Source organism: Balaenoptera physalus (assembly GCF_965194825.1).
Source record: "Balaenoptera physalus genome assembly, chromosome: 4".
NCBI lineage: Eukaryota > Metazoa > Chordata > Mammalia > Artiodactyla > Balaenopteridae > Balaenoptera > Balaenoptera physalus.
Window position 1 is genome coordinate 48,044,864 of NC_138891.1, and position 25,820 is coordinate 48,070,683.

Genomic DNA, 25,820 nt, shown 5'->3' on the forward strand with positions numbered 1-25,820 from the left:
TACAATAAATATTCCTTTCAATTCCTTAAGGCAATGAAAATGTTTTCCTTTATAAATGACATACACACACACACACCCCCGTAATGAATCTCCAACAGTTTAAATCAATTTATTTTCTAAACAAGACAGAAATGCCAAAAACCTTATCTCCTTACGAGTTATCACCTTAAGCAAAAGGCAAAAACAACAAAATCTGCCAAGATAAATAATTTATCTCCAAAAATAAACAATGGGCCATTTAATTTAGTATTTAACTTGGTTTCTACAAATCTTGTAAAATCTAACATTGCCCTGGTAGGTCAAAGGAAAGACACAAGGGGACCCAGGTAGGCAAAAACAGCAAATAAGCAACTAAATAAGGTAGGTATATTAATTAATGAAGGTATATTTCCCAAAATTAAAATTTTCTTCTTTGACCAAATTAATTTAATCACAATACATCCCAATGAATAGTAAAATAACAATACAGCTCTTCTGATCTCAAGTTCATGTTGTGCAAGGGAGGCAGGGGCCTACAGCAGGATGAGTGTTTCCTCCCAGATAGGAACCCATTTCCTTGTTCGGGTTACACCACCCTCTGACCTCTTCTGACAAGTCAAAGGTCTGAGTCAGATGTGTGCCTTCAAGTATCGGCATTATTAACTCATTCGGTACTGCCCTGACTGGTATGTGAAATGGTCAAGGGAAGTAAAAGAGGCCCCAAAAGTCAGTGAAGAACTATAAAATTGGTCAAGATAGACATCTACATCTCTAGATTTCTAGATTAAGTTTACATATATATATACCTTAGGAAAGACAGAAAGGTCAGACTTAACGTACTGAATCAAATCTGTGAGCTGTGAAGCACCTGACCAGAACTCTGCTAGGAATCATTTGGGGATACATTATTTACCCACACATCTTGCAATAAACCCACCAGGCTTTATTACTCATATGATATCAACATTGCCCAAGAAGTACCAGGCACAGAGGCACATACATACATTCAAAAAATATTCTGAATGAAACTTAATCTTTCATCCATAAATTTATCTAAATTGTTCTTGCATCTATTTATAATTTCAGCCTGTAATACTCAGGTAGCAAGATATGTTTATACATGCCCTATTAAAAAGTGCTTCTATTTTAGGCCTCTTACATGTGATAGATGATTTCACAATAAAATCATGTTCATCTTACCTGTACCTTTCATGACAGTATCAGGTTCTGGTAATATACTAATAACAGCTACCATTTACTAAGCACATATTATGGACTATTACATAGAGTATTTTTATAGAGAGTATCTCTAATCCTCATAATAAATCTGTAACTATCAGCATCTCCATTTTACAGAGGAAGAAACTCAGTTTGCATAAATTTACCCAACATAAAACAGCTAATAAGTACAGAGACAGGATTCACACCAGATCTGTCTGGTTCCAAAACCCATACACAAGCCACTAATGCTATCCTGCCTCCTGGTACTCACCCTTTCTGGACTGGAGTCTAACCTATTACTGAATCTCTTCAGCTACTTAAGAACGAACAAAGTCCTGACTTTCTACCACGTGAGAGAAGTCAGTGTGAGAGATACAAAGAAATAGACTATAGTCCTGGAACCCCATAAGATTAATTTAAGTAAGTAGCTACATGGAAACTGATGGGATCACTGTCAGCTAAAGTACAAAGGAAAGTACGAAGATGAGATCTGAACTGGTCCTTGAAGAATGTGGTCCCTTAAAATCATCTTCCTTAGTGTTTCTTCAGGGTAACACATGGGGGTGTAATGATGTTATGTCAGTTTGGAACAGACAATAATATCCACTTTGTTTCCAGTACTTTTACTAATGGGTCCAGTATTTTTCTAACTTTTGGGATAACGGTCTTTGACTAGGGTATATTTAAAGAGCCAATGCAATCATTTTTCAGTGGTACCTGAGAGTGCATACACCACGTTTTAAGTCCAAAGAAAGAGGGGACATATGATGACACTTTGCATTAACGGATACTGGGACATGGAGAGGCACTCCTGGGTCTCTGCCATGTAGAACTTCTACGTCACAAGTAAAAAGAGTTAAAAAAAAAAAAAAGAGAGAGAATCAGGGCGAGAGAAAAGGGCGCATACATTTCCCCTCACCTAAAGAGAGGGAAGTGCAACTGGAGGGAAATGACAGGCTGGGTGAGCCCAACATTAAGGTCTCACCCCAACCTCACGTTCTGCCTACTCTCAGTTGTGTGAACTCCTCCTGCAACTGACTCTTCATAGATTTTGAGCGCACTGAACTATTAACTAACTGCAAACTTGTCAAATTTAACTTTCTGGGTCATTTATAAAAATATTTTAAAAGCTTATAACTAATTTTAATTCCACAAAGAGCTCATTTATTATATTGCTCCCTCCAGAAATATCAGTTCATTCCTATACTTTATTTTCTAGTATCAAGTTGGTTTCTTAAACTGTAATTATAAAAAATATATCCACTTAACCCTTTGGTTGCTCAAGTTTTAAACAGTCTTGCATAAAATCTTTCAGAAGTTTTTTGGTTTTTTTTTTTTTTTTAGGTCAAAATAATTAGATTAGTTGGTTCCAAATTGTCTATAAATCTTGCTTCCTCAAAATTAGGTATATTTTCCACATGCTGATATCCCTTACCCTTCTTCCCACCCTCCCCTCCACCCCGACGAAGATTATTGATCATATTCTTTAAAAAGAGTTAAACTGAGCCAAGAATAAAAAGAATAAAAACTCCACATACACCTCTTGTGATTCAAATGATAATGAGGTGAGTTAGGTCAAAAAAAGGAAAAAAAAAAAGCCAGAAGAAAAACAGAAGTAGATGGAATCAAGAGGCCACCCGTTAAATTTTATGAGTCCACAGAGAAGGCAAAATGCAACCATCTGTTTTGTACAGATTGATATTAAGTCCAGTAACTGGTTCTACAATAAGTTCCTGGCGTTGCCAAGTTGTCTGGCAAAAAGGTAACCAGAGCCATCTAACTAGTATAAAAATATTCCACTAAAACATTGCCTACAAATGTGCAAAACTCTAGGGTATGATCCCAATTTTGTCAGAAAATTATGTGGAAGACTCCTTAATAATAATAGCTAATACTTACTACTAATAGTACATGCCTGGTACTATTCTAAGCACTACAAAACATCAACTTATTTATTTCCCAGAGTTGTGAGTATTAAGTAAAATATTGTTTATCCTCATTTTGCAGATTAGGAAACTAAGACAAGATTATATAGCATAGTAAGTGGCAGAGGAGTAAATCAAATGTAATGCAAAATATTAACTATGATGGCTTCTCGATGGTGGGATTGCAGGTGAAACCCATGCCTTCATTGTGGAGAAGTGTATTTACTATGCTCAAAATTTGAGGTTTGATTTTTTCAATATAAAAAATTATATTTATAATTATATTTCACCTTAGAAAGTTCCTTTAAAGTCATAGGAAAAGAAGATACATGATATGTCTTTTCCTGGAATGAAGAACTGAACCATATATCTTTCCTCCTCGATATACAAAGAATCAACAAAAGATAAGACAGTACATAAAAACCTGACCTAAGACTTGGCATGAGGTTTCTATAAACTTATTATTCCATCATGCAACCAGGAGACCTATTTCACAGTACATTTACAACACATGCAGTATACTTGGACTCTGAACTCTGCAGCAGCTGATTAAACGAGAAGCTTACTCCTCAGCTGTGCTGGCATAGCTTGATTAAGTTTAGCAAGCATCTAGGTCCCAGAATGCCATAAATAACTTTCCCCTGTGAGCTGCAGTAACAGTACTAAAATTTCCCCAGGTGTAAGGATGTCCTACTACCTAAAAATCTGTTCTGCAAAATGACTTCTGGGCTACCATTGTTACTATTATGAATGTAATGTTAAGGTGAGAATGCAAGCTTTTTAACTCTCACAATACACTGTGGTTAAAATTGAGTGAATCAATTTCGCTTCAGAGTAAAACTTTACCCTTACTGTGGTGCTATTTTCTGTAAAATTAATTTGACATCCATTTTATCTTTAAATCTGCAAAGCAGAGAAAAACAGAGCCAAACTAAACTCTAATTTCCCCATTACTATTTATAGAAAAATCCATGTTTGAACTATAGTTAAATATTGTTTAACTGATTAGGTACCTTATTTAAGATGGTACATTAATACACTGGAATGTCACAGAACAATGCTAGTATTTTAAAAAAAAAAAAAAAAAAAAGCTTGATACCATGACGTTAGATCAGTAAATTCAATGTGAGAATTAGATCCTGACAATTTAACATAGTATCTCTCAGTCGGCCTCATCCAGCCATTTCATTTCCAAATTTCACTTCTAACAATTAGTTCTTGAAGCAACTATAAATCATTTGGCAACATGTTCTAATTATAGGCCCATTAACCCATGTATGTTTTCAGATCTCAGATTTCTGGAAGAGATTTACTAGTCCCTTCATAGCCATTTCTTTTTCTTTCAAATTAATTTTTCATACACATGAATCAATCAGAAGAGGTATACCAGTATTAATCCCAACAGTTCATTTTACCAGAATCCCATCTCTTTTATAACAGTTTTCCAAAGTCAAGATTCAAATAAAATCATTTTACCATATGTCGGAAAGGGCCACTCAAATTGTTAGGAAAAAAGCTTTTCTCATTCCTCCCTCATTAACTAGAGGATCAAATTGAAGTTCTGCAATGTAAATTGCCCTCCCTTCAAATGAAGACTCAAAATACCAGATAAATATAGAAAATGTTCCCAAACAACTTGATCCAATAGCCTACAGATTTAGCTATATAGACATGAAAAGAGGGAGCACCTCTGGGTGGAACTGTCATGACGGTTCTTGAAGAACATGCGAAGTTCAAACACTAAATGTCCAGACAGGTTACTCACCTACCCTTCAGTGACCCTCTCCTTACCTCATACCTGGTACAAGAATAATTAAATAGTTAATAATGTATTTGCTTAAACATCTGTGTTCCCTACAACTCTTGGGAAGAAGTATGCCGACTTTTTCTTCATATCTCCAGACCCTTGCTGAGTACTTGACAAATAAACCGCTGGCATTTAGTAAATATTCACTGAACAGTACTAAAGCACTTGCTTCCAACAATAACTGTAGTCTTGCAATGACTGGGTAAAGTGTTAGAACAAAATGGCAGAATTACTGGAGCGTTGGCTACAGCTGCCAGAGATGTATATAACCAGCCCTAAAAGAGTACCTCCAATGCTACCGCGGTAGCAGGATAATAGGGACAGGTTTTTCAAAAGATGCCTCCTCCTTGCTTCCTCTTTAGTAAACTTCTAAATTTCCTAACCACCCAGCTAGGTGTGGTCATAAATCTAAATTCTTGCCAATGAGATGTAAATGGAAGTCTTATGTAGGACTTTCCAAAAGGTTACTTTAAGGAAGCTGAATCAGCTGGAAATAACTCCCCACACCCTGCTCCACTTTTTACCCCTTCTAGACAACAACTTAGGACAAAATAGCAGCGGCCATCCTACATGCTGAAGTGACCTTGATAATGGAAGGCAAGCACTAGGATGATGAAACAGAAGATAGGAACCTGAGTTTCTGACAATACTGACTCATAATACTACTACTCCTGGACCACTTACCTCCAGAATTTTTTATGTAAAGAAATAAACTTTAAAGCAAAATAATTTCACATATCAGGACGTCAGTTCACCATTAAAAGGAGGGGAGTAATTATCTCTAAGGAACTTCCAGTTCTAAAATTCTCTACATACCTTAGCATATAAACTTAAAAGAGAAACCTAAAATGTATTGGTATTAAGTCCTGGAAAATTCCTCAAATAAAAAAGCAACTATATCTTCTCTAGATACGAAGAATGGTATCTTCCATTTATCAGTAAAATTATGTTTGTTGCTACTGACTATAACTCATTAGGATATTTTTGTGCCTGCTCTTCTGGCTGCTTAAAATGTGCTAATCCCCAACTCTTCAACACTCTAACCCTTATTTATCTCTTTCAGATGTTAGCATATACGTCTCTTTTTCCAGTGAGGCCTGTCTTGGCCCCTAAAATAGGTCCCAACTGCTATTTTATTTAACACACTTTTTAAAAAAAAAAAAACTTCCTAGCACTTACCACAATTTTTCATTTATATAATTACTTGTATTCTTTTGTTCAATGTCTCTCTCTCCCACTATAGTGAAACCTCCAGAGGAGGAGCAAAAAATAAGGGTTTTTCTCTCGATGTTTTATGTCCAGGCCTGGCACAATGCCTAACACATAGATGGAGTCCATTTATGTAAGTACTTATTATATGAAGGAACAAACGAATGAATAAATGAAGCAAGCATTAAGGAACTGCAGAGATCATATGAAGCAATGTTTACCCACTTACCTCATTAAACACAGGATACATGACTGCATAGAGGGGCATAGAAACCATGGAAGTGGTCTCAGCTTCATTCTTCATCTCTTCCATTGTCATCCTCATTCAAAAGCCAACTACAGTAGAAAAAGCAGTGCTAAAATGCAGAGGAATCTTCATTCACTGCAGCCTTTCTTCTCTTTTTTTGTGATAAAAGAACAGGGCACAAAACATATGCTGACCTGGTTAAAGGGGAAGAAAGAACAGAGATTTACTATGTTAGAATTAATAATAAAAACTTAAGGTGTTTAACATTTTCATTAAAATACTTTTGCTAATTGTTCATTGATTTTTGTCACCTAAAAAATAACCAAAACATAGCAAGCATCAAAGATTTAAGGCAAAATTTTAAATTCTACCTAATGTGATTTATTTGGGAAAAAAAATGACCTAATTTATTAATTAAATAATTCACTTAATATTATTTAATTTTGCCAGTGTCATTTTTTGAATCTTTGTCCAAATCTGACACAGAGACTAAGAAGAAAAACCCACAGACGCTGGTAGTTTGGAAATAAAATATCAAGAATTCAACAATATAAGAGAGAAATTTTGCTTTGAGGAGTTGAAGAAATGTGTTGCTTTTTAAGAGAATGCAACTGTATTTAATTCCTTTGCTAGGCTGAAATATGAGCCTAATTATAAAGTGAAAGAGTAACAGTAGTAACATACCTATATATTAAATGATATATAATATATATGTTAAACAAAAAGCCATTAATTTTGAATAATTTCTACCATTTATAAAGCATTTTCAGATTATAAAACATATTTCACATGCATTTAGCCCTCCTAATAACTTACCTTAGAGTAACTGTCATTCTAATTTTACAGATGAAAATGTAGATTCAGAGATGACAAATAACTTGCCAAAGGTCACACATGCAGAGGCCTGTGACTTGAGCCTGTGCTCTGAATCCAGATCTGACACTCCCAAATCAGAAAATAAAGTATGAAGTGAAAACCCAGAACTTCATCTACCCAGGAAAATGCCCGGAAGTTATTCATTCACTGAATAAATATATGTTTAGCACTTACTACATGCAAGATACAATGGGGGATGAAAAAGATGTGGTCTTAATCATTAAAACATTATCTGAGCCAGACTGTGGAAGACCTAAGCAGTTTGAAAGCTACAAAGGCCAGTACTCATAGCTTTAAAAACTTCCAATAACCTGTCCCGTCTGAGAACTGTTTACTATTCTTCCATATAGCCCTACCAGTGAAGGGGAACTCAACACCTACAAAAACAGTTTAGCCTTATTTCTGGTAGTTCTAAACATGGAAAGTCTTTCCTGTTTCTGAGCTTAAATCTGCTCCCTGACTTCACAGAACCAAATAATTAAATAAATAATAAATAAATAAAAGGAAGAAAAGGCCAATTCCTAAATTTTATTCTATAGGACAGGAGAAAATCATTACCTAATGAGACAATTGGTACTTAAGTAGACTGTTTTGGTCATAGCATTAAGGAAAGAATGGAGGAACAGAAGTTGAAGGCAAGGAAAACTTAAGAAAACTAGTGTATCTAGATCAATAGGACCTGAATAACAAGCAAGAGCAAGCAGATAAATATCAATTCTGGCCCTGCTTTTCCTATTTGATTACTTAATAAGCCATTTGGTAATCTGCTTTTCCACTTAAAAATTAACTGTGAATACCTTTTCATAATCAACTTGGAATAAAGAAGAGGGGCTGAGATGCTGTCAAAATGAAAATGATGGATACTGGATGTACAGTATAAGTAGTAAATAAAAAGCATCAGTATCTATGAAAAAAGAAAGTGAAAAATAGCAGTACAGGGCCAACAACAGAACTTGAAGAGCTATTTTACTGGATGACAGAAAAAAAAAATCTTTTGTTTATTTAATAAATATTTACTGACTACACAATATTAGGCCTGGTACTAAATAGAGAACAGTGAACAAGACAAGACCTCAGGGAGCTTATACTATGGAAGGAAAGACAGAAAATGAACAACTGTGAAAACCACACAGGATGCTGTCCTACTACGGGAGAACTGGATGAGAGGACCAGCATCACAAAAACCGGGTGTTTCAGAGAAGGTGGTCAAAAGTTTTAGATGCTCTTGAATATGGACAATAACGTAAAAAAATTTTTTAACTTGATTTCCTGATGAGGTCAAGAGTAACACTCAAAGAGTACTGTCACTTGCATACTGGCAGAGGTCACTGGCATACTGCAGGGGCTGAGGTGGTGAGGTGGTGAGCTGGTCAGAGAGGAGTCTAAGTTCTCAAGGATCTCAGTAAAAAGGAAGTGAAATATTAAAGGAGATAAAACACTGAAGTATTATGCTCAATGGGATCATTTTTGTCTTTCACTCGTTTGAACACATGCCTATCCCTGCATAAATAAAGGCAGACAGAGTTGAAGGGATCAGTAAAGTGGCTAGAGTCACTTTCTGAATTCCTGCTGATACCCACCAATCTACCCCACTAAACCTGCTCACTTAATTTTCACTTTTTTAAATACTGGCATGGAATTTTTTTAAAAAAATTTTGTGTAATAAGTAGCATTGTACCACCTCAGAAAATTTTCACTTAAAATATTTATGATTTAAGTCAACTGTCTCTCCCTCTGTATATATATATATTTATTTTTATACATATAAATATATATATATTTATTTCTTGCCTCTAAAACTAACTTTACAGGACTATCAGCTACTATTTGTCATATTAAAAAGACAATATTATAGCAACATTATGGGCTACATAGGTGGCTGGCCCACTCCACACTTAACCACCTTTTTAAATATTGTTCCTATGGGAAAATGTTCCAAAGAACCAATTTACATCTAACCTTTTCAGAACACACGTTCACAAGCTGGGGCCAAACACAGTTTCATTAGTGTTTACATGAGATTAAAAATCAACAATAAGGCTTTTTAAATATTAAATTGTTCTGCCAATTTTAATTCAACTTCAAGTTAAAATATGCTGTCATTCCTTCTACATGCTTCTTCATTTGAAACAGTTTAATGGACAACCTGCCAATTACTCCAAGCCACTCCAATGCCAAACTCAGTCTTAGGAGTTTCTGCCCTGCACTACCCAACCAACCCACAGGAGTTCATTTAAAGAACTATACTTGGGTGTATCTTAAGGCTCAGAATCAGCATTTCCTGAAACAGCCTCATTTTACTCCATCTGGGCACAACAGAGACAAAGCTATTTACTCACGAAAAAAATGAGTGAACAAAGGGAAGTTCTTGGTATTGATGTATGCAGTTCTTGGGGAGAAACAGAAGCTTCCCAAGTAAAGTAAATTCTACACCTAAAAAATATTTGTAGGCAGGTCTATTTGCCTTGTTTTTCTCTATAGTGAAATCTAGTACTTAGTTCCCTTACGTGGTCCTAAGTTCTTAATAATCCCTTTAATTTCCCTCCATAAAGAGGGGAAGTTTTATTTATTTTTGTTGGATCTCCAAACTGTCCATAATATTTAGCTAAAAGAAGTTTGTTTATTCTAGCAGTAAACAGAACCCATGAGTTCATGTTACAGTTTACAAGTGTAGTTCTTTTTTCCAATAGTCATTACAGTCAGCATAGCAGGTACATAGTAGACACTTTACGAATGTTTGCTGAATGAATAAATCAATGAGATAAGAGATGGGCAATTGATAAGTTGAATCAGTCTTGCTAATACTTCTGAAATATCAAGCCTAGCAAAACAAAAACAGACACAGAAATCTAAATAATTTTATTAACAAAGTCTGGACCCAGTTACATTTACCAGTTTTTACTTCTTTTGGCTATCCCAAGCTCTTCTTACCATAGTAAGCTAGGAGAATATAAGCATCAGATAGCTGCAAATAAAACCAGAATTCCAACAGAAATTTACATGAAAACCAAATAAAACCAAAGAAAATAAAACAGAGATTATAAATTCTAATGTCTCAATTTTATTAAGGCTACCAGGACATGATCCTAGGGACCTAACTGCTGTATAATTTAATAGTTCACAAAATTCTCAAAGTGCAAGCATTTCCAACATTGGTTAACCTTGCTTTACACATAAGAAAGATCCTAAAAATCACCCAACTTTTAGCAGAAAGCAAAACTTTTTCTACGAGAAAAAGTGGAAGAGTGGTGCAGTTTCCAAATGTTGGATGACCTAAGGCATCACAATCACTTCAGGGCCTACTAAAAACACAAATCCCCAAGACTACTCAATCAGAATCTCCAAGAAAGGGTCAAGGAAGCTGTATTTTAACAGCCAGCCTAGATGATTCTTGTGAACAGAACCGGCTGGAAATCACTGGTATGGAAAGAACAGTGGCTAGAGTGAGAAAAAAGAGCTGCTAAGGCCAGTCTTGAGACATAGGTAAAATTAAGTTTGACTCAGTACCTGAGACAAGGGTTTTTGGTCCTGACTTTGTAGAAGTTTCACTTAATCACTGACCTTGTTTCCTCATCAGAAACAGAAAGGGGGTAAAAATTATATCATCTTAAAGGCCATGGTACTCTAAAATTCAGTGATAATAAAATTTTATTACTGGTATCTCCTACAGGTTCCAAAGTAATCTCGTGGGAAATTTTTAAAAAAGAAAAAGATCTCATCAGATCTTAAAAAAATTCACTAATTCCAATAAGGAGATCCTCTTCAATAGTTGGTTGATTCAGGGTTTCAAATAACTGACAACCCCTTGCTTTCTCTCAAGCATCCGGCATCACGAATCACACCCAGAAACTAATTTATTCCAAAGTGGGTATAGATCAGTCTGGCCACTTCACATAGCTGGAAAAGTGGGCATCTGATATCACAACCTACCTTTTAGGGCCTTCTCATGCTAAAATATTGTAGCCACTTCCAAACAAGAGACAAAAGGTTTAGAGGAGGAAGCTAGGAAAAAGGCAGGCAGAGGAACAGGGTAAGTAAGAGATCCTACTTAGACCAAAATGAGCTTGAACCTTCAGGATACACCTACATCTCTCCTTCCTCTGCAAATTATATTTTCTATAATTCAAGGTCCTCCATTCTACAGTTTTCTTCTTGAATAAGGTAGTGTGGAACTCAGCCTCCCTGAACATGCACTGCTGTCAGCTTAGTATTGATAGAATTTTGCATTTAGGGACCTCTAGGAACAATCTCTTCTTAATGGTAGGTGTAATGTATTACATTTTGCCACTGTATTTGTTTATATGTATCAATTTTTTCTAGGCTTCTCCAAAATAAGAAATGCACAATTTGTGCAGATATGTGAAAGGAGTGTAAGAACGATCTGAAAACATGGGCTCAAATCCTGTCATTATAAACCATCTTGTCTCTGAGCAAGTCACTTGACCTATCTATGCTTTAGTTTTAGTATCTATGCTTTAGTTTTTTAAGATGGACCAAAACTGAGCTGTATACTTGAAAGTGATATAATTAGACTGAAAGATGAAGTAATTTCTAAATCAAACCATAAAGCCTCTATATTAAATCACTTTAATTTACTAAGTTACTAAGCACTGTATTTTTGCAGTTTTAAGTAACTATTTAAAGAAAGTATACATTCTGCAAAGAATTATCACTTCACTGGAAGATCTGACCTCAGTCAGATTTGTAAAGGCACCTCCTCTGTTATACCACAATTTCCAGGAATCGGATACCACCAGCTGTTTTTTTTTTTTTTTAAAAAAAAAAAAAGATCAAAAAGATATAATCTCTAATATCTCTGTAAACATGACGGACCAAACAAGCATTTACTGAGTTATTAATTAAGAAATAATAGAGGTTCTAACTAAAACAACATCTGAAAATTAAGATGTTTTTGAAAATAGGTAACACTGGCAAATTAGCACACAATGACCCATGAAGGAAAAATGCCTAAATGTAAAATTTAGCAATTTAACTCCATTTACTTTATCATTCTTTGTTAAACTCCATATAGCTTTCACAGACAAGTGTTCCTTAACTATTAAGCAGATCTGGTTCTAAACATATACTTATAAATCAGTCATTTAAAACTTACTGTTTATTTTTCTATAGAGGGTTAAGTGAGGGTTAAGGTTCTAAGAAAGACTTCAAAGTTCACAATGTTACCTAAAGGAAAATAGTAATAGGGCTGTTTGAATTATACAGTGCCCACCCTCCCAATCCAGTTTCACTCACTTGAGGTCAACTGCGGTCCAAAAATTTTAAATGGAAATTTCCAGAAATAAACAATTCATAAGTTTTAAACTGCTCACCATTCTGAGCAGCATGACGTAATCTCACACCCTCCAGCCTGAGACCCCCAACCATAGATATCGTCTGCTCCCAACATGCAACCATTGACATCATCATGCTTGATGATCCTCCTTCTGACGTATCATCAGAAGGTTACAAGTAGCCTAACACTACATCAAAATGCCTACATCATTCACTTCGCTTCATCTTATCACTCAGGCATTTTATCACCTTGCATCATCACAAGGGTAAGTATAATACAATAAGATATTTTGAGAGACCACATTCACATAACTTTATTACAGTGCGTTGTTATAATTGCTCTATTTTATTACTAGTTATTGTTGTTAATCTCTTGCTGGGACTTCCCTGGTGGTCCAGTGGTTAAGACTTCACCTTCCAATGCAGGGGGTGCAGGTTCGATCCCTGGTCGGGGAGCTAAGATCCCACATGCCTCGTGGCCAAAAAACCAAAAACATAAAACAGAAGCAATATTGTAACAAATTCAATAAAGACTTTAAAAATGGTCCACATCAAAAAAATCTTAAAAAAAAAAAATCTCTTCCTAATTTATAAATTATACTTTACCACACATATGCATGTATAGGAAAAAACAGTATATAGAGGGGATGGTACTATCTGAGGTTTCTGGCATCCACTAGGGGTCTTGGAACCTATAGCCAGAAAAAGGGGGGGCCTACTATACTTAGTCAACATTAACAGCACTGTCATTAGTGAGGTAAGTGACAAGCATAGTGATTCTAGAACCAGACTCACTTGGAATCAATCCTGGATCTACTACTCACTAGTTCTGTGACCTGGGGCAAGTTATCTAACTTCTCTGTGCTACAGTTTTCTCATCTATGAAATGAGAATAACAATAGTATCTGTCTCTTAAGGTTGTGAAGATTAAACAAGTTATTACAGAAAAAGTGTTTAGAACAGTACATGGAACACAGTAATTATTTAATATTAGCTATTATGATTAAGTACATTTAAATCTAGGATGACAAGATCTCTTTCTAGAGGTCAGGTCCTCTGTACAATCAACCATCTAGCCAGGGGAGTCAAGGACTCTTGAAAACCAGATAAATGGGGGAAGATAAGTGATTGTAAACCTTAGAACAGCAGAACTGTTTTGTTTTTCAAATAAATTCTTTTATCAAATCCTAAATGTGAGATAAAACACACTAAACTGTTCATTCATTCAATACATGTACTAAGTAATAACTATGGTTTACCAGCCCTTCCTCTCACAGGAGCCCTTAAACACCTCTCTCCACAATTTGAGAATCACTGCTCTAGGGACAATCACTACACAAGCATTATGAACAAAGCATTATAAGAATAAAGGTGAGTGGTCCGAATAGTAAGGATAAGGACTGGCAAAAGATATCTGGACCCAGATTTTTTCCATAATTCAGATAGTTCCAGATCTCAATTTCTCACCAGTAAATTTATCTGTACTGTTGTCACATGCTCATGCATTTAAGAAACCTAAACGTTAAGACCCTAAAATTTTAAAGAGATAACAGCCATTAGTATACATTACTATATATTATCTAGTCCAATCTCCAAATTTCACAATTTAGAAATAAAAGTCCCCAGAAGTTCACATTAAGAAACTAGTCACAGATATTTTAAACAAATATGCTATTGAGCTACTATAACCTATTGTACAGGACATCTTAGTCTGCCAAACTGATCTACTTCTAGGCTCACCTGCCCTGCTCTTTGCGTCCTCCACTGGTCCCGCGGCTGAGAGCCAAGACCCCCAGACTCCACGCAGAGTGTCTGGAGATGGAAGCCAGTGGGACTGTGGCTCTGGTTCAAGGTCGCCCTAGGGTACCCAGCAGCACAAGTGTGTGGATCTTCCATGTGCTGCTGCTGAGACCTCTGGCTCACTCACTTTAAAAGTTACCTGCATCACGTCAGTGTAAGAACTTCCATATGTGGGGGAGTAGTATCTTAATACAAAAATCGTAAAACGGACAAGAAGTAATTAGGTTTTTCTACAGATGGACAGTACAGAGCAGTAGGTTAAGTGGTTAGATTTGAAACAAAGGTCTAAGTTTGAATTTTGCTTAGGTGGGTGATATCATCTGTTATTTAATCTCTTTCTAAACTCAATGAGAAATTACTGGAAATAACGATTGAGGTACTCACCTCACAGGATTATTAAGAGTACAAAATGCATGTGCTCATTACACTGTCTGACACACAATAAACATTCAATTCATACTATTAGTTATTAAAGTTTTATCCAAGATTCTATGAACCTGACATGGCATCAGGGCTGGAACTAGGGTGAGGCAAACCAGGTGCCTAGAGCACAAAATTAAGCTCTTACCTGACTGACAGAGAGTGAGCGCCTTCTTAAATTTTGTACCCTAGACCCTTCCTGCCTCACCCTAGTCCTCTCCCTGCATAGCACACACAAGGATAGCCTAATACTGACATCACAATGTCATAAAGGCCACTTACATAGCATATTTTTAAAAACTTTTCTCCCCCACTTGCCAAAATGGAGGCATATATAAATTACTTGGGCCACCCAAAAAAGTTACATATATCATCCAAAGCAAATTACATAGTTTAGGAATCCTTAAAAGAATGTGATCACCAAATGCAAGCCTGCGTTAAAATTACTTTTTATTCTCTTAATGTACATAGAGCAATTTAATAAAGAAAGCCGTGGCCCAGAAGTAGGATCAGCAGCAGAGTGAAATCAAGATGTGATCAAAGATTTTCTCAAGATAATCCATAAAGGGGGATAATCTACACAGGAAAACCAAAAGATAATAGAATCAAAAGGCTTGCTACCTCTGAATTAGCTGATGGGAAATGGGAACAACAAAAATAGCAACAACTGGCTTCTAAGACATTTCTGCACAACAGGTTCAGGGAAAAGGATACACGTCTCTTTGGTTGTGACAATCCTCGATTTTTTTTCCTATTCAAATGCCTAAATTTTTGTTAAATTCTGGTCTGAACAAAATTTAAATGAAAACATTTGTTGGAAGGCAGGAAACAAATTTGTTCCCTTGAGTGTGTTCACTTATGCCCATAAAGTTCTTAATGTAGTGGTTCATGAATTAAATAATGCCTAACTGAACAGTCATTTAGTATTTAATTGACGTACATCTTTGTATTTTCCTTTTTATTAGTATTTGTGATGTTTTAATTTCTCTAATATAATGCTAAAGCTTTCCTTTAAAACCCCTTAGAAATTCAATTAAACTCAAGTTCTCATACTGTCCCTATGTTCTCTATGCTTGGAAGTACAATGTAAGGAGACTGTACCACATGGGTCAGGCTTACCTGCTCTGTAACACTTATAATCTTAGAGACCTACTACCTTACTTAATGACTCCTTACTGCCTAAGATTCTCTACAGTATGCAATGTGTATTTTCTTTACCTTACCTTATCAAATTGCTCTGCACCACAACACTGCCACAAAGCACTTAAACGTTGATAAAATTATTAGCCTCAGATGATAAATGGACTAGGTGCTAATAAGGACAAGATTCTATCATGATGATGAACTTTAACCTCACCTTTAGCTCCCAACTGATCTCAAATAAAAATTCTATTAGTCCCAGGAAGAAATAAGGGCGATAGAATAGTATCTGCTTATACCATACGTACAATTCCACCTGACCTTCACTTGCAAAACAGTAATTCATTTTTCAAGGAAGCACACCAAAATTAAGGTAGGACCTCAGAAATCTCTCAAGTTTTGAAAATACTGCCAAGATGCCAATTTTATTACAGATAAAGGCTTCCACAAGTATCTACTTCTGAATAAAAGACCATATTCAAAATGCTTTGTAATTAAATTAGAAAGCCTTGCAACAATGTGAACTGGTATAGGGAGCAGTTGAAGTCTGGAGGCCATGTCTGATTCATTTACCATTCCCAAATGCCTTTGGTTGCAGCAACCTAATGAAGTCTAAGAAGGCAGCAGACGTGTAACATCTTAGGATTTTGTCCTTCCTGAACTCCAAACTCCACTAGAGTTCCAGTTCATCCTGAAGACAGGATGGTTGAATAAAGCAGGAAGGCATGTTTCAGTGCCAGGGACCGGAAGGTAACTTAGAGAAACTATCATTTTCCCCCCTCCTATCAGCTCTGACCCAAAATTATCAAATGAATTGATGCATGTACAAGTACTTAATATATCAGAATGGCTAAATGTCCATATAACGGTCTTTCCATCCCCTACTATCCACCAAATTATAAACACTGTAGAGAAGTTTTATTCCATCCTCTATTTCCTAGTACCTAGCTCAGTACTCTATATAGTCAGTCTACGTCAGCAGCAGTGTTAGAGATGTGATGATGAAAAGCCAGATATAGTCCATGCCCTTGAGGGTGTGCAGTCTTGCAGGGAAGAGAGACAATAAAGAAATACATGTTAAGCTGCCACTTCACATAACTCCAGGGAGCATACCTGTGTCATACTATATATACACTTTTCTATGCAAATTCAATGAGCATGCTGAACAATTTTTTTTGAAGAAAAAACAAAAAAGAAAGCTACTGAAATAGGTAGGTGATCATAATTCCATTCCACGCATATAAGCCCCAGAATGAAAGAGAAAAAGACATGGATCTGCTGCCCCCCCACTGCATCAGACTGAGAGCCATAGCTGTCCCTCACAACGAGCAGCTCACCACACTGTGATTCCACATAATCACACTGTGATTATTATAATGTACATATTTCTTTTCCAACATGATCTCTGAATAACAAGTTAAATACCTGACCCAGCACTCGAAGGAAAAGTAATTCTATTCCAATGCTAGAGGAAAAATGATGTGTTGACGCTCTGTTAGTTTCCAATGTGGTAACTTCCTAAGTTTTTTTTAGAGTAAGCTTGAAGATAAGTAATTTTTGCCTGCCACATCGACCTTAGCATCGAAGATACAACTTTTCTGTAACTGCAACTCTAACTGCCCTCCAATGGCGCTCAATCACTAACATCATTTTACTGCCGTGATTAAAAATATGGTGTGTTAACTCGGCCAGCATGGATTCAAATCCTAATTCCAAGCAATAAGTGGTTGTGTGACCTCGGGGAAGTTACTTAACCTCCCTGTACTTTAGTTTTCTCATTTACCTTGGGGATAATAGTGCCTCTACATCATAGGGTCGGTACAAAGAAGATTTAAGGCAATTTTATACATAATATACATACATTCAATAAATATTTGATAAATGAATGAACCAAAGTATCATTATTATGCAATCTAACTTACTTCTGGTAAGCTTATTTCCAAAGGACTGGCCTAAGTAAACAGTAGTGGCTACCACTTAATAAGCTCCACTGCTGTTACCCAATAATTCATAAGCTTGCTGATAAAAAAATCCTCTTTTCTTTGTTTCTTTTTTGTAATAGCAACATCTGATTCTAGGCAACTGCAGAGTGAGACTGAATATTTATTTCACTTTTTGGGTGGTTAAAAAAAAAAGAAAAGATTATACATACCAAAAATGTAAGGGTGACCTTGAAAAATAAGACTAATATGACATTACATCCAAGATGCAATTAATTGTGTAGCTAAAATGAGAAAACTGAATTCTTCATCTTCATACAGACGAAAATGGACCACCAAACTACATTGTTTACCTTTCTGCCAATAAATTGTTTCTAACTGCTACAATAAAGATGCTTTCACTTTTTACACTGTGTGTGTGTGTGTGTGTGTGTGTGTGTGTGTGTGTGTGCGCGCGCGCGAACGCGCAGATTGCTAAAACATAAATCTCTAAGACTGCAACTTTCTATAACATTTCAAATACAATAATATACACCATCGATGACACTATTTAACATCTAAATCACTTCTGCAGTTTATATTATGGAAAAAAATTGTTTATCATGGAATTAGCTTAAAATTGTTGGCATACATTACCAATCATATCAACCTTAATAACCCAACAAGATATAAGAAGCAGTACTTCAGTTTTATCTTTCACATATTAGTATGCTAGGTCAATATGAATTTTTTATCCAAGATTCAAACAACACAGCGACTTACTTTTTAAAAATTAAATTTAGGACTTATCAAAGACTTACATTTAATAATAAAAACTGGGAGCATTACCAAGTTTTTTTGTTTGTTTGTTTGTTTTTAATATATTTTATTTTTTATTTTTATTTTTTATTTATTTTATTTATGGCTGTGTTGGGTCTTCGTTTCTGTGCGAGGGCTTTCTCTAGTTGTGGCAAGTGGGGGCCACCCTTCATCGCGGTGCGCAGGCCTCTCACTATTGCGGCCTCTCTTGTTGCGGAGCACAGGCTCCAGACGCGCAGGCTCAGTAATTGTGGCTCACGGGCCTAGTTGCTCCGCAGCATGTGGGATCTTCCCAGACCAGGGCTCGAACCCGTGTCCCCTGCATTGGCAGGCAGACTCTCAACCACTGCACCACCAGGGAAGCCCCCCATTACCAAGTTTTAAAGCCAAATATCAGCAATCACTTTTTGACAATATCTTGTGGAAGAGTAAATTGGTAAATTCATGAAGGCAGGCAAAGCTACAGCAACAGAGAGCTGTTGAATTTATTCTATGCCATTATTACAGTACTGTGAAAGATCAGAGAATTTGTTTTCAGGACCAAAACCTAACACAATTTTTTCCTGAATTTAGTCCGCATGTTTTGAAAATAATATTTTTACTCTCCTAAGTATCTAGGTTAAAGCAAACAAGATATTACCGTGAGACTCACTGAAATATGAAAACTTTCAAGAAGCACCAACTATAAGCTCCTTTGAAATAAGTACTACTCAATTTTACAGTCACCTTGTCTAAGGCAGGTGATACTAAAGGTAAAAACTCAAAGGAAGATCCTGTGGCTAAAAAATGAAACAAAACAACAAAGAAAAAAGGAAAAAGCATGAATTTTGTTGAGGACAGAATGAGATAACATTAGGGAAGAACAGAATCCATTGAAAGTTACTTTCTTCCATGTCTGTATTCTGTTATAATGAATGTTGCCTGCAAAAGCAGGATAGTGACAAGGTCTCCAAAATGCTGTTATACAGAAATTTTGCTGTAATAGAAAATGATTCCTTTGCCATGTCCACATAGAAAACTACCCTGATTTTACAGACCTCTAAGAAAGAACAAACATCTTTCTACAAAAATGGTACAGATGAGCCGGTTTGCAGGGCAGAAGTTGAGACACAGATGTAGAGAATGGACATATGGACACCAAGGGGGGAAAACTGCGGTGGGATGGGGATGGTGGTGTGCTGAATTGGGCGATTGGGATTGACATGTATACACTGATGTGTATAAAATTGATGCCTAATAAGAACCTGCAGTATAAAAAAACAAACAAAACAACTAATACTAAACTTTCATTGGGTTATTTGTATGGAAATATGTTAATATAAATGTTTCAGACATTAAAAAAAAAAAAATCTTTCTACAATTTATATTAAACTTCTGAAAATAACTCCTTTATATTCAAAGGTAGGGAACATGTCTCCTTTATTAATTTCTGTATTTCTGCCCCTAGCAGAGTGCTGGAGGCACTGTGCATGAATGCATTTACATTTGTTCATAAATTCAGCAAATAATTACTGAGTACTTAACTTTGTGTCAGACACTGTATAAGTAGTGAGGTAAGGCACATGACAAATGAGGGCCCTGCTCAAGTAGCTTACAATCTAGTGAGGGAGACAGACATTTACCAAATAAACACAGAAATAATTAAGTTCCTCTTGTGATGATGCTACAAAGAATTACAGAGTATGGTGAAGATATAGTGGGAACTTACTCTAGTTTGGGGAAGGAGGGGTCAATGGTCAGAGAAGGTTCCCCTGAGAAATAACATTTAAACTGAGACTTGAAAATTAACTAGGAGTGGGCCAGACTTGGGAAGGGGAGGGGAAGCAGCCCAGGCAGGAGGATGTAACATGTACAAAGGTCAGGAAAGAGCTTTTGTAGGTAGTAATTGAAAAGCACGGTAAATGAGAAATGCTGGGGTTAAGGATGGAGAGCTAGATAGGACACAAAAGAAATTGTGAGCATTAAACAGAGTAAGAGGGTAACAGTATATGAATATTTAAATCATTTTAAGTCTTTTTCTCATGTAAAATAAATAATCTAAGGGAACTGAGTCTTTATTCCACAATATTAAAGATCTATAGTCAGAAGACCTGGATTATGCCTTGGTCCCACCAGTTACTAGCTACATGATCTTGCACTTAACCAATCTGAACTTCTTTATTCTTTGTAAACAGGTACCCAATTATTTTACCTACTGGGAAACACAATAATAACACAACAGTCCTGTTCTTACAGATCTTACATCCTTAAAGAAAAAAAGATCATGTATACGGGACACATCCTAAGCCCTATAAGAGATGAGGTCCAAAAGTTCACACAAGGCTCCTGCAAAACCCAAAATGACAACAAATGTGGACACTGGTGAACTGCAAACTACTATAAAAATACAAGTGTACACATCATTCTGTGAGCCCTAAGTTATTCAGTGTGCAGAGCTCCAAAATGACCACAGTACTCCAGCATGTGACTGAAAGATGATAAATACAATAGAAACATTATCCCACCATTCCGTTACTCACCATTCGCCATTGGTGAAATATCAATACTATAATGAAGCTCGGAGATGAAGAGCAGTTGGTGTAGAATCGAACCAAGGACAAAAACTAACACTCCCTAGACAAGTGCATTATATTAATTTTACTAATTTCCAAATCTTCCTGACTTTTGGTTCAAAAGTCATTCCACAACCTCCTAACTGCATGTCAAAAATAAGAACTCATTTCTCACTTCCTCCAACAAAAAGCAAATGCTTACACGGCCATACAGAAAATACTTTCACATTCTTGCTTTACCATAACTGACTCATATTCAGTTTATGGTCTATTTAAACTACCGCACCCTTCTAACACAGCACTGAGCCAGTCACCTCCACATAATTTTCCATTTGTTCAGTCGGTCTTCCTTCCTTGTCTACTGCATTACTTACTTATGGTACTAATTATTTTTTATTTTACTTCATTCTATAGTATCATACCTCTCTTTCATTTTAAAAGTCATATTAATATCCAGACCATCTTAGTTTCAATCAAAGGGGAATGTAAGAGTACATCTGATCCTATAAAGTGTTTTTGCATTCAAAAGTTAAACACATTGTGGATAATTTTAATAATTTCAGAGTACATTCAAAATGCTGCATATTTAAATGGTCAACTTATACAAGAGTAAACCATGACTGATTACCTGCTATCAGTAGATACCCGATTTTTAGCTATAAACTTATCAGGAAGAGATCTTGATGTCAATGAACATACTCCTAAAATTCCATTAAAGAACTGTCTAATAATAATATTTGTGAACTGTAATTATAATTGGTGACAACAGTGGGTAAGACTGGAACAAGCACACAGCTTTCTGCTCAATATGAAACACAAATGTCCATTTTTCCATTCTTTAATGTAAAATAAGGATGAGTTAAAACTCATAGATGATGCTAAGAAAAATAAAATATACAAAAGTCTGATGTTATTATTTACACACACACACACCACACACACGAGCCAAGAAAATGAGGGGAAGTAAATAAAAATCAACAAAAATGTGATGCTACCTCCAAGAAATGCAACGTATCTTCTTTTCTAGTAATAAGCACAACTAGAAATAAACTCTCTCTTGCTGCTGTATTATTTGAAAAAGTGTAAAATAAGTTTCGTGAAAGAATCCTAATCCCATTGTTCTCAGCTGAGAGTAAAAAAACAGAGTAAAGACTAAGGTAGGAAGGGAAAGGAGTATCTTTCACCAGTAAGAGTGAGCTGTATTGTTACCTGAATTTCTCCTGTCCCATCAACTACCCTTTAAAATGGTAGCACAGTCCATCCCTTAATATACCTCTAATAAAAGGAAAAAATAGGTAAGTTGAAACTGATTCTTCTTATTTTTCCAACAGGTTAGAGTGCGTGTTTTTCTTTTGCTGAGGAATTTCTCTCCAGCTCAAAAAAACTCTTCACCTCACAGATGGCTTCTTAGAAATACCTAAAATTCATTACTTTGCAACTTCCTCCACCCTCTTCAAAAAAAAAAAAACAAACTCCCTACTCCTTTCTGGTGCGGCAGCTCCGATGCAGAAGCTGGATTACAACTAGATTAGATTCAGACGATCGGTCCCTACGTGTGTGACCTTGGGTACGTCATTTATCCCCTCAGTTTCCTCATCAGCATGCAACTGTGAATGCTCTTTGAAAACAGTAAACAGGAAAACAGTAAATACATCTTAGGAATTACATCTTTACAGCGTTACGCTTTTCTACTTAGGGCAAAATTACCTCCTCAGAGGGACCACATCATGAAACTGGTACTGAATCCGTAGGTCTCTGTCAACATTGGCTCTTTCTTCCACAGTTCTCCTCTTCCCTCAAAGGGCATAACCCGAGTCACCTCAAAAGCACACTCCAAGCGCCCCTTCCTTCCTCCACTCCTTCCCTATCCTATTTCTAAAGCAGGGGGAAAACAGCAGCCTCATCTCCCCGCCCCAAGCCACACCTTCATAGGACCCCACCCCAGGCACATCCGCCCTCTCCCTCCTCCGGGGGCACCAGAGGCCAACCTCGCCCTTCCCCTCCCGCCCCCACCTAGAGAAGACTTCCTGGAGGCGTTCAGACCCGAGCAGGGCAGGCGGCATTTACAAACCCGCTTTACGCCACTCGCGTAGGGTAACCTCGCTTACGCCCATAGGGCCCCGTTCCCAGCCCCGTCCGCTCCGCCTGCCAGAACCAAGCCCGAGTGCCTCAGCCACGACCCCCGTGTGACCCCAGAGCTCTTCTGCTCCGCGCGGGACTACGGTGACTGGGACAGAACAGCCACACCTTACCGGCAACTGAGGAACTGACTTCACTTGCCACCTTTGGAGCCCTCTTCAACTCCCAGATCAATGTACTCCGGCGACGCCGGAAGGACCCGAGAGGAACCAGGCGTTGTCCGGAATCCTGCCCAGCCGGAGTCGCGCAGGGGCCTATGGGGACTCGTAGTCCCACTCGCCGGCGTTGTCGGCAATTCCTGCACATGCAAGACTACAATTCCCGTCAGGCCATGCGGTGGAGCCTAAGGCGATGGGTGGGGACACTTTTAGCCAATAGTAGGAGAGTTCCCTGCCTGTGCGGGAGGAGGTGAGAAAAAGAGAGAGGGTGCACGGAAAGAAGAGGAAGGGAGGGGTCTGCTCTCACCTGCGCCAATCAGGATGCAGGGTCGGCCCGGCAGGCGACTCACCCATTGTGGGGGCGGGCTAGCGGAGCCGAGGAAGGAAGGGGGGCGGGGGAAGAACTCCAAGTGGGGAACGTGGGGCGGCCGAGCTGCGAGGGCGGAGAGGAAGCCGCGGGAGAATAGCCAGGGTGGAGGGAGGGCTCGGTGTGAGGATGCACCCTGGCTGGAGGAGCAGTTTCCCCGAAAGCGGCCAAGCACCAGGCACACCGAGCGGCGAGACCTGCGGCTCGGGCAGGGATAGGTTGAGCCTGGGCTCCTCGCGGAGGTGCCCGGACGGGGCGGGAGGCTGCTCTAGGTTCAGGCCACTGAGTGAAGGGAGAGTGGTCCCCGGGGAAGGGAAGCGGCAGAGCAGCTGCAGAAGTGTGGGGAGCGCTAAGGTACCAGGGCAGCAGCTTCCCGCCGCCTTCAGCCAGGGCAGCAGCCGGAACAGCAGGGGGAGGAGCAACAGCTGCCGAATTCGCCAACTAGAGGAGGGGGAGGCGGAGCTTAGGTCCCTGTAGCAGCCGAAGGCGCAGCCTGGACTGTAGTTTCCCGGGAGAGAGGAGAGCAGGAACAGGAGAGGAGCGCAGTCCTCGGAGCCTCTGCTCCAGCATCCCGCCAGGGGTTGCAGGTGTGTGGGAGGTAAGCGTGGGTGCCTCTTTGGGCGTCTCCTCTGCCCGGGAGAAAGCGTCTTCCAATAGGAATTTTATCAAGGCACAGCTAAAAAGAGTCTCTGACTCGGGTTAGGGAACTGGTGCAAACCCTTTTAGGTGAAAGATGTACGTTTTTGGAGTTTGAGGGGGGATTAAAAAGCAAAAGGTGGCTTGACTCAGGGTATAAAGGGCGTGGTTAGTGTTTTTGGTTTGAGTTGTACCATTAAAACTATTCTGGGAAATTTTAATATTGAGGAAACTGCTAATTGAGGACAAGGTGGATGATATTTGGATAGGTGCGTAGCTGGTAAAAAACAAAAATTTTGTCACTGATAGAGAATTACTTCAGAACTGTTTCACTAGGAAAATAACTTAGCATTCTTCGTTACTATCTATCCTTCACGTTGTTGTATCAGATTGCCCTGCTACCGACCTGTTTTCCAGGGTGGTTATACTGCAGGTTCCTAGAATTGAAAGAGATCTCTATTAAAGAAGGAAATACAGTCAGGAATAATCACGATGACTGAACCTATCAGAAGTATAACTTTTGCCAGCAATAATGTAAAAATGTTTTTTAATAGAGACACTTCGCTTTCCTCCCAGTGGCTTTAAACTATCGGAACAAAGACTAGGACTCAGCAGCCTACAGTGGGAACGTGTGGTGTACTTCACTGCTGCTCCTTATTCTCTCATTTGTGTCTAGTAATATTTGTACATTTTAAAAAACAAAAGTACAAGAAAAGCTGTGCAAGGATCTTTTCTGTTTAGATAGTGTATGCTAAATGATTTCCCTTAGTATGTGTTATGATGGGCTCAGACTTAACACATGTAATAGTGTCATAAAATAATAGTTTATTCTTAGTATTAAACCATGTGTGATTTCTTTGAGTGTAATTAAACACCAATAGATGAAAATATGTTTTAATACTAAGATGAAAGTCGCATCTACCTTTGTGTAACTATGACAAAATTACAGCCTTTTTTTTTTTAGAAAAAAACTGTAAAAAGCTATTTGCCTAGTTCATTTTCTTTTTCTTTTTGTTAGAGGTTCTCCAGATTACATGGCTTTTAATCATAGTAGCATATTGCAGCACATTTTGCTCTGAAATGCTTTCCTTGTGATAGTTGTGTATTTCAGAGTCTGCCTAAATACTTTAATCTGGGTTTTGTTTTTGTTTTTTTTTTTGAACTAGGGTCAATAAAATGGACCTATTTGTCTATTCTTGTTTGTTTTGTTTTGTTTTCATGGTTTGCTGATTTACTCATGATTTGGGGATTTTATTTCTGTAATACACACAAAATTCCTTTTTGAAAAGAAATGGCTGGAAAGAATTCTCTTCA

At 37.6% G+C, this 25,820-nt stretch overlaps 2 protein-coding genes across 4 annotated transcripts in view; one reads left to right on the forward strand and one right to left on the reverse strand.

The window, feature by feature from the left end:
• The window catches only part of PDCD10 (programmed cell death 10), a 39,796-nt gene extending 16,204 nt beyond the window's left edge, over positions 1-23,592 (reverse strand). Inside the window, exons 1-3 of one of the 3 annotated variants that reach the window (XM_082458457.1) lie at positions 23,459-23,592; positions 22,914-23,081; positions 6,371-6,582 (exon numbers count right to left, since the gene is read on the reverse strand). In XM_082458457.1, coding sequence (XP_082314583.1) covers positions 6,371-6,466 — 96 coding nt within the window. In that variant the 5' untranslated portion in view covers positions 6,467-6,582; positions 22,914-23,081; positions 23,459-23,592. The remainder of the gene's footprint in view (positions 1-6,370; positions 6,583-22,913; positions 23,082-23,458) is intronic. The other 2 variants (XM_082458459.1, XM_082458458.1) reach the window with 2 other exon arrangements.
• A 743-nt stretch (positions 23,593-24,335) lies between these two features.
• SERPINI1 (serpin family I member 1) overlaps positions 24,336-25,820 on the forward strand; it is a 68,748-nt gene continuing 67,263 nt past the window's right edge. The window contains exon 1 of the mRNA XM_082458420.1: positions 24,336-24,468. The gene's annotated coding sequence lies outside the window, so the exon portion shown is untranslated. The remainder of the gene's footprint in view (positions 24,469-25,820) is intronic.